Source organism: Cataglyphis hispanica, chromosome 10, assembly GCF_021464435.1.
Source record: "Cataglyphis hispanica isolate Lineage 1 chromosome 10, ULB_Chis1_1.0, whole genome shotgun sequence".
Classification (NCBI taxonomy): domain Eukaryota; kingdom Metazoa; phylum Arthropoda; class Insecta; order Hymenoptera; family Formicidae; genus Cataglyphis; species Cataglyphis hispanica.
The window spans coordinates 7,252,082-7,265,574 of record NC_065963.1 but is presented as its reverse complement, the minus strand read 5'-3'; the positions used below and the strand labels follow the sequence as shown (position 1 = coordinate 7,265,574).

The 13,493-nt window shown below is 34.2% G+C and overlaps 2 protein-coding genes across 12 annotated transcripts in view; both read left to right on the top strand.

Moving 5' to 3' along the window:
* Nucleotides 1-5,061, top strand: part of LOC126852179 (uncharacterized) — a 60,610-nt gene extending 55,549 nt beyond the window's left edge. For all 4 annotated transcript variants that reach the window (XM_050596680.1, XM_050596681.1, XM_050596682.1 and 1 more), the window contains 3 exons: nucleotides 41-307; nucleotides 903-1,172; nucleotides 1,421-5,061. In XM_050596680.1, the coding sequence (XP_050452637.1) occupies nucleotides 98-307; nucleotides 903-1,172; nucleotides 1,421-1,540 (600 nt within the window). In that variant the 5' untranslated portion in view covers nucleotides 41-97 and the 3' untranslated portion in view covers nucleotides 1,541-5,061. The remainder of the gene's footprint in view (nucleotides 1-40; nucleotides 308-902; nucleotides 1,173-1,420) is intronic.
* Nucleotides 5,062-5,441: 380 nt separating this feature from the next.
* Nucleotides 5,442-13,313, top strand: LOC126852159 (breast cancer anti-estrogen resistance protein 3 homolog). 8 transcript variants are annotated; one of them, XM_050596643.1, is made up of 10 exons: nucleotides 5,442-5,743; nucleotides 5,852-5,912; nucleotides 6,073-6,322; nucleotides 6,833-7,032; nucleotides 7,918-8,140; nucleotides 9,353-9,464; nucleotides 10,401-10,640; nucleotides 10,854-12,000; nucleotides 12,151-12,453; nucleotides 12,561-13,313. In XM_050596643.1, the coding sequence occupies exons 5-10, from the start codon at nucleotides 7,947-7,949 to the stop codon at nucleotides 12,890-12,892; spliced, it is 2,328 nt and encodes a 775-aa protein (XP_050452600.1). In that variant the 5' UTR covers nucleotides 5,442-5,743; nucleotides 5,852-5,912; nucleotides 6,073-6,322; nucleotides 6,833-7,032; nucleotides 7,918-7,946; the 3' UTR covers nucleotides 12,893-13,313. The 8 variants fall into 8 exon arrangements, with proteins under 8 accessions (XP_050452600.1, XP_050452601.1, XP_050452599.1 ...); XM_050596644.1 differs by having other exon boundaries at nucleotides 6,041-6,322; XM_050596642.1 differs by having other exon boundaries at nucleotides 5,852-6,322.
* The last annotated feature ends 180 nt before the right edge of the window (nucleotides 13,314-13,493 follow it).

Sequence of the window (13,493 nt, the reverse complement as noted above, 5' to 3'; positions counted from 1 at the left end):
TGTTTTGCAAATAAAAATATTATCTTTATCTTTTCTACAGACCACGAAGTCAAAGAAATTTGTCAAACTGGCGCCTTTCAAGCTACGTTTCTCAAAGATGCTGAAATCGCGAAATTCCGACAATAGTCGCAACAATAGTGTAGAATTTGAGGAACAACAACAACAAATTAATCAATCATTGTCGTCGGGAATAAACGAGTTTACAGATGCACCTGAAGCGGAAACGGACAAGAATTGTTTATCGATTCGAGAAGAACAGATGATACCTAACTCGCCTCCGCCTTCCTATGAACACGTCCTTGAAGAGGCAAGTGCCATACATTTCAAATAAAAAGTTTATCAATTAATCTTAGTCCAGATTAAATTGCTAAACAATATAAAAATATTTTTTGGTTGATACTTTTTTATTATCAAATAAATATTGTACAGACCATATTTAATTTCATAAATTGCGCGTAGAAATACGATGAGTTTTATATAAGAAGTAAACACCGAAGAACAAAATATGCGTTTCAAGCCTTTAGGTCATTGCTCCATGACAGCTCAGTGATGAAAAATGCGATATACGGATTAATATACGATGCGCATATAAATTGCAGAGATGTGTGCGATTGATAATTTGCTTCATTCGTTATTTACACATCACATTATGACAAACGGTCTCGTCGCATATTGTACAATATTACTGTTATTGCGATTGCTATACTACTGCTAGAAATTGTGATTAAAATATTGTAGACGCACAATATCGCTCCATAATTTCCTATTTCGATAAAATGTCAGCAGCTCAAAGATTAATATTATTTTTTCTTATGACTGATATTTTTTCCTTTTACTATATCGTGTTAAAAAAGGGGATACGCCTCAATTCTTTTCTCAATCACGAATATACTATAATTTAGACACGAATGGAATCATCAGCCATTGCACTACGAGAGACAAAGCAGGAAGACGAGAAGAAACGGGCTCTCCGTAAAGAAAAGAGCATGGAGAACACTGAAGATGGTGATGAGGATGATGATGACAATGGCGGTCCTGGAGGTGGGGACAAAAAATCAGCCAAAACACCCAAGATACTTCACAAATCGAGCAAAGAATTCTACAAAGCAATGGCCAAACAGTGGGGCATAACTTGCAAAATGAGCGATCATTGTAGATGTCTAGATTGTCAGGTATACATTTGCAAGATACGTCTGTTTTACAATTTAAGATTTCTTAGATACAATTTAGATTGGAAAAAAATATACAAGCATTGAAAATTTTTAATTAAATGTTTGATTAAAAATTTAATTGAAATTTCGATAGGATTAATTCGCGCAACTTCGAAATTACACTCTCTATTTAGTTATTTTATTGTCTACGATTTTCTGTTTAAAATTTTAAACGTGCACATTGTGTCATAAGATATATTCTGTCTCAGAGCCACTACTTTGACTGCGACTATGAAAAGGGTGAAGATAAGGGTGATGGCGGCCTCAGCGCCGGTACGCCGATGTTCATCTCCGAGGTGATGCACGGCACTGCCTGCGCTCTTCTGTAAACCGCCATTTCTTCCGGTTCCGTTTATTCTCTCAACGGACCAGACATCTACCTGATTATAACACGCACAAAATGGCAATCGGCGCTAAAAAAAAACGACAAGGAAGTATCGACGAAAGCCTCATGTCACATGTATGCATTTATATATTTTATTATGTATAAAATATCTAATGCTGCGCAAAGAGAGGGAAAGACACCCTGGTGCAATTCGACGTTTTTATTTTCTTAGCATTCGATATAAATCAGTGTGTGTTACTGTCTATGATTGTATTGCGAAATATTAGACGGCATAAGCCGCTTGCAAATATAATATGTAATGTTTGCAAAATTATTTTCAATATTTGTGACAACTACATTGACATTCTCAACGCAATTATTTATTCTTATTGTGACTGCTCGTAAAGTTTAAATATAGAGAGAGCACATTGATTATTATAGCGTTTGCTTTATTGCTATCAATTATATTGCGCTCATTTCAATCAAACTTTTACAATAGAGCTATGATGGACATGAAAGAATGAATACATCTTGATCCATCATTTATATAATATTATTGCGTTTTGGACTGTCATTATTTGAAAATCTGATGATGATATATCTTATAGTTTTGCAATATATATTCTCATATAAATTTCTATAATACTTTGATATTTTTCTCTTGGGTTTGAAGATACAAGGAATTGTATACAATTTAAGCAAGCTTGAAAAAATTAATTATGCCAATTTTATTTAACACAAACATATATGTTCTATGATTGGCACATGCTTTAGCATATTATATGACGTGCTATATAAAAGAATTTGTATAACAATATGAAAAATTATTAATTAATTTCAAGTCTGCATACACACAATCTGCACATGCACGCAATACGTCAGCTTCATCATTGACCAATATATTGGCATATTAGATAGGATGACATCACACATACATGTATACACACAACACGCGCGCACACATATATAAAATCAAAATTTTCGTCATGAAGATTACTTTATATTGAAATTGTTTTTATGTTAATGGCTTTACAAATTATTTTATATGACAAGCATACCCACATTGAAAATCGAAACATGCAATTTATAATAGCCGGCCTATTTCTCAATGCCGTAATTTCCAACATAGAATTATTAATCCAGAGTTGGACATTTTTAGCCTACTTTTTAAGCTTTGTATGTATACTTTTATTAAAGAAAGTTTTAATAGTACGTATACTGACATACATGTAAGATATAATCGGAAGCATTTCAATATAAAGTATTTATAAAGATATTTTATTATAGGCGAATTTCTCTTTTAGCAAATAATTAAATTATATAATTGCAAAAAGATCTTTTTTTCAAGATATATGACAGAGAAATTTTTCATAAATATAAACGCACGTAATTAATTCGATTGTAGTATGCTATGTGAATGCTGGAAGATAAAAATTTATTATTAAAGAGGATATTGTTTTCAGAGCTTTTATATTATTGTTTACGCTAGGAAATGATAAAAAAGAAATAATCGTATTGCTTTGTTACAGTACACGCGCAGAACAGGATCTAATCCTTTGTAAAGCTCTTTTTAAAAAAATGAGTGTTAAAGAGCATTAAAAATTTCTTATCTTCTGCCCAGGAGAGAATAGCTAAATAACTAACAATTCTAAAAGTAGTGGTTTTTTCTATGAAGAATGTTCGAGAAAATCGAAACTCATGAAACACATGAAAGTATTCTAGATCAAGCCCACGAATGAGGCCACAATGTTATTGTAATGTAAATTCATAATGGGCAAAGTAGTGAAACAGTAATCGAAGAATTCCAACAATATAATACAATGTACCTGCCTATATTTGTTTTTATAAAAATCATTTTTTTTTACAGCAAAAGGAAAACATTTATACTGGTGTAGTTACAGTTACGCACTTTGAATACATGATATTACCATTTGTTATTTCATATAGCGAGAAATATTAATAAGTAAACCCCGAGAAATATTTATATTTTAATTACAATTTTTTTAAGCCTCAAATACATTTAATCTAAAAATCCACGTAAATATTCAATGTATACCAATCATGTAAGTACGCATGCGAGAGCTTTTTTTCTCACGACAGCCTATTATATTTTAAAATGTTAAAACAACGAAATATTTTACATTATTAGTTTTTTTACTAGAAATATGTTATACACAAATTGTGTTTCTTTATTCTATAACTTCTCTCTCTCTTTTTTTTCTTGTACATGCGTGCGTGCATGCATGTGTACGTATACCGAGTATACATATATGTATATAGAGAGACAAGCTAAAAAATAATAAATAAAAATATGTGCAATCTCTAGAACGCAAAAAAAAAATTTAATCAATCGATTAGAATGCGAGAAAAGACAAAGTGACTGCTTAACTTCGGTGCTTCCGATTAGCCTTATCATGGGTAAAAAAGGTATCCATGCCATATAAAACAGTTTTCAATTGCATAAACAAATCATTAATTATTCTTACGATCTGGGGAATATTTATTACTCGACTTGTGAGATTTGCGAATTATTTTTTAACATTTTGCAAATAAAGTGTGTCTTGCGTGATCACATATTTGTATCATATATAAAATCATATATAAAATCCGAAGAATGAAAAAATGACCAGCATTATTATATAGATAGTTATACTATATGGGAAGCACATCAAGAATGATATTGTCAATAAAGCATTCTTCGGATTTCATTTATAGATTAATCTAACAGATTCGGAAAGTTCATCTTTTCTACAGAATAGGAAAAATTTAGTTGTGGGTACCATTGTTCTTCACGTATACACGCAATAAATTAATTTCTAACAGGAAATATTTAAGTCTCAGAGCCTGTCAACTGTCATTTACACTTTTATATATGTCATTCTCAGTATGTATACTTTGTCCGCCTTTAAATATATTTCGAAGTATTATATATATATATATATATATATATATATATATATATATATATATACACATATACATATAGTGAATCTGTCTCTCTGATACAATGTTTATGTAATAGCCAATATTCAAATATTTAATAGGCATTTGTAAAACAATGTTATTGAAAGAATGCGCATCTCTTTTGCGTATTGGACCATAACTTTACATTCGCACTAAGTTCGGAAATTGTAATAAATCTGAGCGCATACACAATATATTAAAGTCTACAAAAAAGGAATGTCAACAATCGACATTGTATATTGCGATAACTGTCAATTAGTCATATTTTTTAGTAGATTACTGAATTAAATGAATTTGAGAGAGTAAAAATAGAAGGAAGAATATGTTATACACGAAAATACACACTACATACAGCTAAAGTCGATCAGAATGTCAATTTGGTCATAATTGGGCATAATTTGTTTAGCAAGTGTATCTGTTAATATAAATACTTAGGAAATATGTCGCGGCGTGAAACTGTTCTTACAGTAAATCGGTCGCTTGAAATCATGGATAAAATAACATTGTAAGATCTAGTCAACATGTGTATGCAAAAAATATAATATTTATTCTATGTATGTATATGATGTATAGAGAAAGTGAGTAATATATGACAGAATCTTTAAAGAGAGAGAGAGAGAGAAAGAGAAAGAGAGAATATTGACTGTAAAATTCGATGTATTCTGATAGCACTAATAAACAAGGCCTAAGATGGTATATACGATGCTTCTACTTAAAGCAAAGTTTAATAAATTAAATTATCCTCAAATTTTTCATGTTCCGTTACATATACATATACATCACCTCTCATTCTTTGACATAAAACTCGCGCATTTATACTCCATCTCATTTTTTCTTTCTCTTTCTCTCTCTCTCTCTCTCTCATCTGTCAGCTGTTTCACACCTTGCAGCCTTCCTCCTTCCTCACGCTGTGAGCGCCACTTGCCTCTTGCGTATCGCTCGGTCATTCAGTTGGTCGGTCGGTCGGTCTGATCCCTTCTTCTAGTATGTTTGCGCTCGCTCACTCACATCAGTCTCAGTCTTGAGTTCGGTATCGCATTATGCTGCGGTTAGACCGCGTCGCACGTTGCTACAGCTGTGCCGTGTCAGTGCATCCGAACTGTGGCCATTTCGTTTGCTTAAGTGCACCTTCGAGTGAATTTATCTGCGGAAATTGTTGCAGCGTGATCAGGAAACCGCTGGCATGCGCCTGGCGGGAAAATGGGCAAGACCGCCAGCAAACTGAAATCGCGAAGAAGTCAGAGTCAGTGCGCATTTTCCAACACGTTTCATTTAATACCACGTTTCCTTTCATATTACTATTCACGTGTACAGATTTTCTCGAATTTATCGCGATCTTTTCTCTCGATAGGGAATACCGATAGGCGGTGCATCTGCCGATCATCCTGTGTAGAAAGTTTTGTTTGAACGAGGTGCGTATTTGTAACAAAATAGATGAAAAAAGCAATTGTTTGAAATCTTTTTTTCAATATGCGAGCATTTGTCCTGTAAATGATATTGATAAATTAATGATAAATAAAAAATTGCAATTATGTGTTAGTCTAGTGCGTCTAGCGAGTTATTTATATGTAGTGAAGTTTCCGATGGTGTCATTGACGAGAGGGAAAGGCGATGTCGCGCACGTCGCATTTATCGTTGATGACGTATGCGTGCGGATCGGATTGTATGAAGACACGTGTGTGCATTCTGTTTAATCTCCGCATCCCCACCTCGTCTCTCCATCCATACGATCGTATGTCGCATATCGTATGTACATACGATAGACGGGAGAAACCAAGAGAACGGCGTTCGTAAAACATAACGTAAATTGTATAAACGTTACGTAAGTAATATTCTCGCAACGATGCACACACAACCTAAGTAAAGTATGTCACTGCTGAATGCTGGATACATTCATATAATTGTATATGAATCAACGTTAAAATTAAATAAAATTTATATTATTGTTGGTCTATTAAAATTATATTATAAAAATCAGTGAAGAATATAGCTTGAGAACAGAGAACATACATTTCATTTTTTAATAAATTTTTATTTTATTATGTGTGTTAAATGCGATAGACATTTTCCAGTATACTAGCATGCCATAAAAAATAGAATAAAAAATTATTTAGCTTTAAAATCATAATTATTTTGCTTTTGTTAAAAAAAATTAATAAATAAAAAATTACAAATTTCAAGTTTTGCAAAATTGCACTAGAATTGTCTTCTTATTTTTTTAATTAATATAGCATTTTTCTAAATATCCAAATATATATATTATATATATATATATATATATATATATATATATAATATATCTGACAAAGAACAATATTATCATTGTCACAAGGTATTATATTCACTCGTGGATAGAGGAAACTATTCATTAAAGGAAAAAAATGGGTTGATGTAATAGACAGTAAATGTAAATGTGAGAAAAAGAGATAGCGAAGCGGATAATATACGTATAAGAAAGTGAAAGAAACAAACGATCCTACTCACCTGCATTCCACCACTTTGCTTTTTCATACGCGAACAAGTTATCGAAAGGTAAGGGGGTTCCATAGCTCCATGTTCATGGTACATTGAAACCAAGTTTGATCCAAGCCATTAATGCATGCGCACATAATCACGAAAGTGTGAAACGCGTTGGATTTATTGCACGTAGTAATTTGGTTGATTGTGTTGCTCTTTTAATACTAATTAAAAAATTTAAAGTGCTAAATATGTGACTTTCTCTCTCTCTCTCTTTCTCTTTCTCTCTTTCTCTCTTTCTCTCTCTCTCTCTCTCTCTCTCAAATTCAAAAAAGTTATAACAGTCATGCTAATTATTGTTTATTGTCGTGCAAAATTGTACAATGTAACACAGCTGTGAGAATAGAATTATAATAAAATTAAGAAACGGCACAAACATGTGTGAATAGAGGTCAAAATTTACATATTTATTATATACATGTTGTATTTATTATATGCATGTTGTATTAAGTTTTTGTAGCGATATGCGTGAAAATATCAGTCGTGTAACTTGTGTATTTACATGTACTGTAAAGTCATAGAATGAAAAAAAAAAAAATCAGAACATTACAAGTCCCAAAAAAGAATCTTAACAAGTAGTATAAGTAATAATATTATTAAATAAGCGAAAAAATTCAATAAGAAAATGTATTACGCAATAAAATATGCACCTCGTTCTGAATTTGCGTGAAAATTATTTTTATTAAAATTGTTTAAGATTAGACTAATTATCACCAAGCGTATAATTATCAGTGTCATTAATATTAAATTAAAAATTATTTATTAATTAACTTCGAAGTTTCAAATTTTGTTGGTTTTGCATACTTGCATTTATGTTGCATGCACATTAATTTATTTATTATAATTCAATTAAAAAAGAATATGCGATTAGTTTCACATGTAATTTTTTGTGATATTTAGGCATAGCATGGAGCTTTCGATTCCCATCTATGAATGCACTGCAGAATTTAGGCACCAGCGGCCGACGACGCAAACGAAACGGTCTTGCTTCATTGGACTCGTGTAAAGATCTTCGGCAAAAGAGACACACGATACATTTACAACCGGAAGCGATCATTCAGAAGGAGCCAAGTTTAATTGTGACACTGCCGTCATCTAACAATCTCTCTAGGAATAGTCCAAGGTATGTCTCAAAGTTATAACTTATGAATTAGTCTTTCAAGGGTACGATATCGAAATACCGGTACGAGATTATAATGGGTTGACGGTTCTCCCGAACCGGTTTTCTTAGATCTTTGTCTTTAAGATACGAAATGTATTTATCTCGTATACGATAAAAAAATTTACATTATAGTTTTTCTATTATCATGACATGGAATTATCGTAGATAGAGAGAGAGAGAGAGAGAGAAATTATGGACAGCTTTAATTATGATGATAATAAAAATTTGAAATAAATAAAACTGCGTAAAAAAAATCATTTTTTAAAATTATTTTCTTTATAGCATGGAAATGCAACGTATTGATCCAAAATGCACTTCGATGCTGCTTATCGAACGTTTTCGGATGACGCAAGCGCACCTAAACCGCACGGTTCTCCTCCCCCTTTACAGAGCTTCTTATCCGAGATCAATAACCCCCCATATTGACGGAATAACCCATTCGAAAGCATTAAAAGAACGGTATATTTTTTACTCGATTCTGCGTTGCGTCTTTAGATGTGAAACGCAACATGAGAAGCATCTAATTTCGATGCATGTATTTCGATATCCGTCATCTGTCAAAACTGCTCGCTTTGACAGATGGGGAAAGGAGCAAGTAGAACCAGAGCGGGTGAAAACAACGAGGGCGATAACATCGCAGTGACGTATAATCAAGGGTTTAAAAACGCGTGAAAATGGTGATAGTTATTGTCGCGTAAATGATGAATGATTCATTAACTTTATATTTATTTTTATACAGAAATTTAATCTTGGTGTGTCACATAAGACACAAGCTCTGTCAAATTTTTGAATTATGTAATAAATGTCAATACAGACACGCGGACAAAGACGAAAATTTTCTTTGGCATGCAATTAATTTCTCTTTGTGTCCTGTCTTATTCTTCTTCGCGCGTTTTTTTTATATAATCTATTAATATTATCCGATGGTGTACTCTTGTGATACCTTGCGAAAATACGGACCTGCAAGTCTGAGTTTGTAAGCTTGCGCTGGTCAGTGGGGTGCGTGCGCGTGCTCTGAGAATCGAGAGTACAGACAAATTCTATCTGCCCATTCGAAGAGCCGTATAGAGAGTTTGCTTTTTAGAAGATATCGCAATTTACGAGAGAGAATTGCGTCAGAGGTTGAAAATAACGGCCGTGAAATGTGACGGGTTAAAGGTTTCATTCTCGCAGGACACCGGAGGACGACAGCGAGGCGAAGGAGGATCGCTACATATGTCCCTCCCAAAGTGAATCGCCGTCGACGAAGGCACTCGAGAGCAACAACAATTTGTCTCTGCCGATGGTGAGTCGATTGTATACAGACATTTTTGTTTTACATTATAAATTTTGATGATTATTTGAAAAAAATGGTTTAGAATTAATTGGAAATCCAAAAATTAATTTAAAAAGGAGTTGAATTAATTAGATCAATTTATTTGGCAAGATCAATCCTGATACAATCATGAATACTTATGTAAAGATTAGTCATATGTAATTTAATTAACCACACACATTATACGGCATAGGATGCCATATTTTTTAGCTATAAATGTTTTACCTATAAATGTTTTGAAAAATTATTTTATATAAATAATAAATAAATATAATATAATAATAATATAATAATAATATAATAAAATTTTATATATATTTGTGCAAACATATAATCATAAATCTCAATTAATTAAAGTTACAACACTAGCTTTTTGCAGCGCGACACAAAAGAAATGATACACTCGAGCAATGATGTACGATAACCAAGCTGGTTAATGCGATACGTCGATGACGCGAGTAACAAACTATCTACGACCATGTGACGAAGAGCTGAAGGCTCTTTTTGTTAAGCTAATCTTCGCTTGACTGCAAAGTCCCGTCTTCTTCCTGCCTTGATTGCTACAATTGTCTTACGCAGAACGTTTGCGCGATATATTATTATTGTTTCTTTTATCATTCCGAGTAATTAATTAAGGATACGAGAAGATGTCGACATGATATCAATTTATTGAATTCAAGATAATAATGATTCATTGTTTATATAAAATATAAAAAGTTCAAATTTCGACCTTTTTTCCGGATATAACAATTTTAATTTAATTAACACAAGAGTGCGATCTAATTGGCACTATAAATATTTTGAAATGTTTAAAAAATTTGAGCCTTGAATTAACTGCTGAAAACGAGAAATATGAAATATAAATAAAGAAATAAGAAATATAAATTTTCTTTTGATCGATTGCAGGAACCACCTGAGGAATCCACTCGTAAGCTCTTAGAAAGAGAATTGCGGCTTCTCGATCCGCGAGATTTGCGATCGCACGCTTGGTACCATGGCAGTACGTTGCGTGGCGGTCGAAAAGGTGCGGAAGTGGAAGTACCGAATGACGGGGATTTTTTAGTGCGCGATTGCGCCTCTCAACCTGGCAACTACGTTCTAACCGTGCGCTGGAAAGGCCAACCACTTCATTTTGTCATTAATAAGGTAAATTGCGATTATTAATTAATAGGATTAATTGCGATTATATTAATTAAATTTAAAGAAACAAAAGCACCTTGAGATTTTTAGCTCTCAATGCAGTTAATTATATTATGAATGATGTTTGTAGTTATTTGTCAAGTAGAATATTCAAATTCGCTTAAAACACTTTAAGATCACATTATCTTATAAAAGTTTAAATATGGTTTTCCTCGATAGGTTGTAATTCAGCCCGACACAGTTTATGAGAGGGCGCAATATCAGTTTGAAGATGAAGCCTTTGATACAGTTGCCGATTTAATAACCTTCTACGTTGGCAGTGGCCGGCCAATCAGTCAGGCCAGCGGCGCTCGCATCATTAATCCAAGGCCCAGATCAATTCCATTGACGTGCATTGCGGGAACGACAAACAACCAGCACTGCTCTAATTCTTCGTCCTCTTTGTCCACTGGCTCGCCGCCTCGTTTACCCAAGAAACAGCAACGCAGCCACTCTCTGACCGCTCAGCATCATAGTCCCGATCAACATGTCGTCCTAGAGGATAATCAACAAACAGTTCCGCAGTTGCCTATCCAGTCCAGTACTTTACCACGAATACCGCCGATCCAGAGCCAGCCGCCTTCGTGTTCTCTATCCTTGGGCCGGCAAAAGATTATCCGAGTAATCTCTGATCCAGCACTGCAGCAACAACAGCAACAATTATCGAATCTAAATCTGCAAAACACTACGGCGCCACCCAAACCTCCCAGGGTGCCCTATGTGCCAAGCTATCAACATCATCATCATCATCATCATCACCATCACCATCATCATCATCATCAAAGCTACCAGGCTTCTGGCAGCGACAGCGGAAACGGATCGGGAGATAGCGAGTTTGAGACCAACAACTCCGGTGGCGCCAGTAATCCTTCCTCTTCAGTGCCAATTAAGGGTGTAGTAATACGCAGCCATTATAACAACAGTAACAATGGTATTAATGACAACAATGGCAGCGAGTACGAATTATCTGCAGAGGAACAGTTGGTGGTAGCCGCACCGTCTCTAGAAATTACCACAATGCTCGATATCGAGGGCTTTACCACACTTCTCTTACCAGCTGGTGAACACAGACCTTTGGATCCAATAGCCTTGAGGGGAGTCTCAGGAATGTTATTAGATTCGGCACCAAGAGTACTCGCTTCCCATCTCACGAAAATTGATCTCGAAGTGGCGCTTGAACCAGGATCCGGAAATAGAACTGGATTGAGTGGTATCGAGCTGGCGACTCTTCCTCATGGTAGACAAGCTAGAATAGATCTGATTGAAAGATCGGAATGTTTGAAACTGCTAGTGGCGGTTACTGTGTTGGCTGGAGCCACAGCTATAGGTAAGCCTTGTAATGTTAATTTTACTTTTGATATAATGTTTCTAATTAAGAAGTAAGAAAAAGAGAGAGAGAGAAACTTAATGTTTATACAAAATAAATTATGAAAAACAATTTTTGTATTAAACTAAGGAATAATAATTGTTATTGCAGAAAGGGCGGCTACCATTAGCAAATGGATCAAAGTGGCGATTGACACTAAAACTGCGCTTGGCAATCTATACGGTTTCTGTGGCGTAATGCTCGGCCTGTGCTTGCCACAAATTCAAAGACTGGCTAATACATGGCATTTGCTAAGACAAAAACATACAGACGAAGCTTTTAGTTTTGAAGCAAAACTAAGACCTACTTTGCGAGCTATGAATGAATGTACCAATCCGCAGGCGCCTAATACGACATTACCACACTTGCTACCAATTGCGTTACTTGGAGAACGCAGTCCCGAAGATGTTTTGGGTATTTATCAAAAATAATTATTTTTACTGAAAATATAAAAGTATTATTATCCTGTTACTTTTTTTCTTTTCTCTTTCAATGTTAGTATTATTTTTGCTTGTTCACAGGCACCGTGGCGCCTTCCGGACTCGCAGCAGCAATTCTTTCATCGTGGGAAAATTCGGCGCCCGACTGCGGTCTGTCGATTGTCTGGTCGCATCTCGAAGCAGCTCGTAAACTAGCCGAGAGTCTGCCACTTTTTCGCAGAAATGCAGAAATCGCCTTGGAAGGTTGCAGAAGCGACGAATTACTGTCGGACGCCTTTCGCACTGAATTTCATATTAAGTTTTTGTGGGGCAGTCGCGGTGCAACTGTTGCCCCTGAAGAACGTCATCTCAAATTTATCCAAGTCCTTGATGCAATGTACGATAAATGTGCAGCTAGCGAAGTAACTGCTTAAAAGACAACTATAAACATCAAGAATAAAAAAAAAGAATCTCCGCGCGAACATTGTTTTTTTTTCCTAAAACTATTTAAACTATCTAATATCGTGTTGAGAAATCTCTTTTTATAATTTTTTATATGATTACAAGTTTGACGCCGTTAAAAATTAGAATGTCCTGTGTATTACTACATATATAAATCGTCCTGTTGCAATTCCGAATTCCAAAAATATCACACCTTATACAGCTTAATACTATGCTTGTTTCAAGCAAACAACAGTGAGAGCATCCAAAGAAGCGATCAAGTTGAAGTCTATCTATCTACTGTCAACTGTACTTAATTTAGTTAACACTAGATTTCAATAATGTTATGTTATAAATATTGTTCATATTTGTTTACAAACAATATATAAATTAAATATACACATTACTCACAAATTTATTTTCCCTAATTGCTTTTATAATTGCTTGATATTTATAATTAAAAATGTGAAAGTAAACTATCAATTTCGCAACATTGACGATTGTAAAACTTATTAATTATAAAACACATACAAAATAATAATCCATGCGCCCGAATGACACTACTATCTACCAGAGGTAGATGGCAGCTCCTCA

Bases quoted from the DNA above. Each gene is read 5' to 3' on its own strand.
- LOC126852159 (XM_050596637.1), top strand. From the start codon at position 5,701: ATGGGCAAGACCGCCAGCAAACTGAAATCGCGAAGAAGTCAGA. The intron at 8,141-9,352 runs GTATGTCTCAAA...TCATTCTCGCAG, and splicing joins CTCTCTAGGAATAGTCCAAG to GACACCGGAGGACGACAGCG. The intron at 10,641-10,853 runs GTAAATTGCGAT...TTTCCTCGATAG, and splicing joins TTCATTTTGTCATTAATAAG to GTTGTAATTCAGCCCGACAC.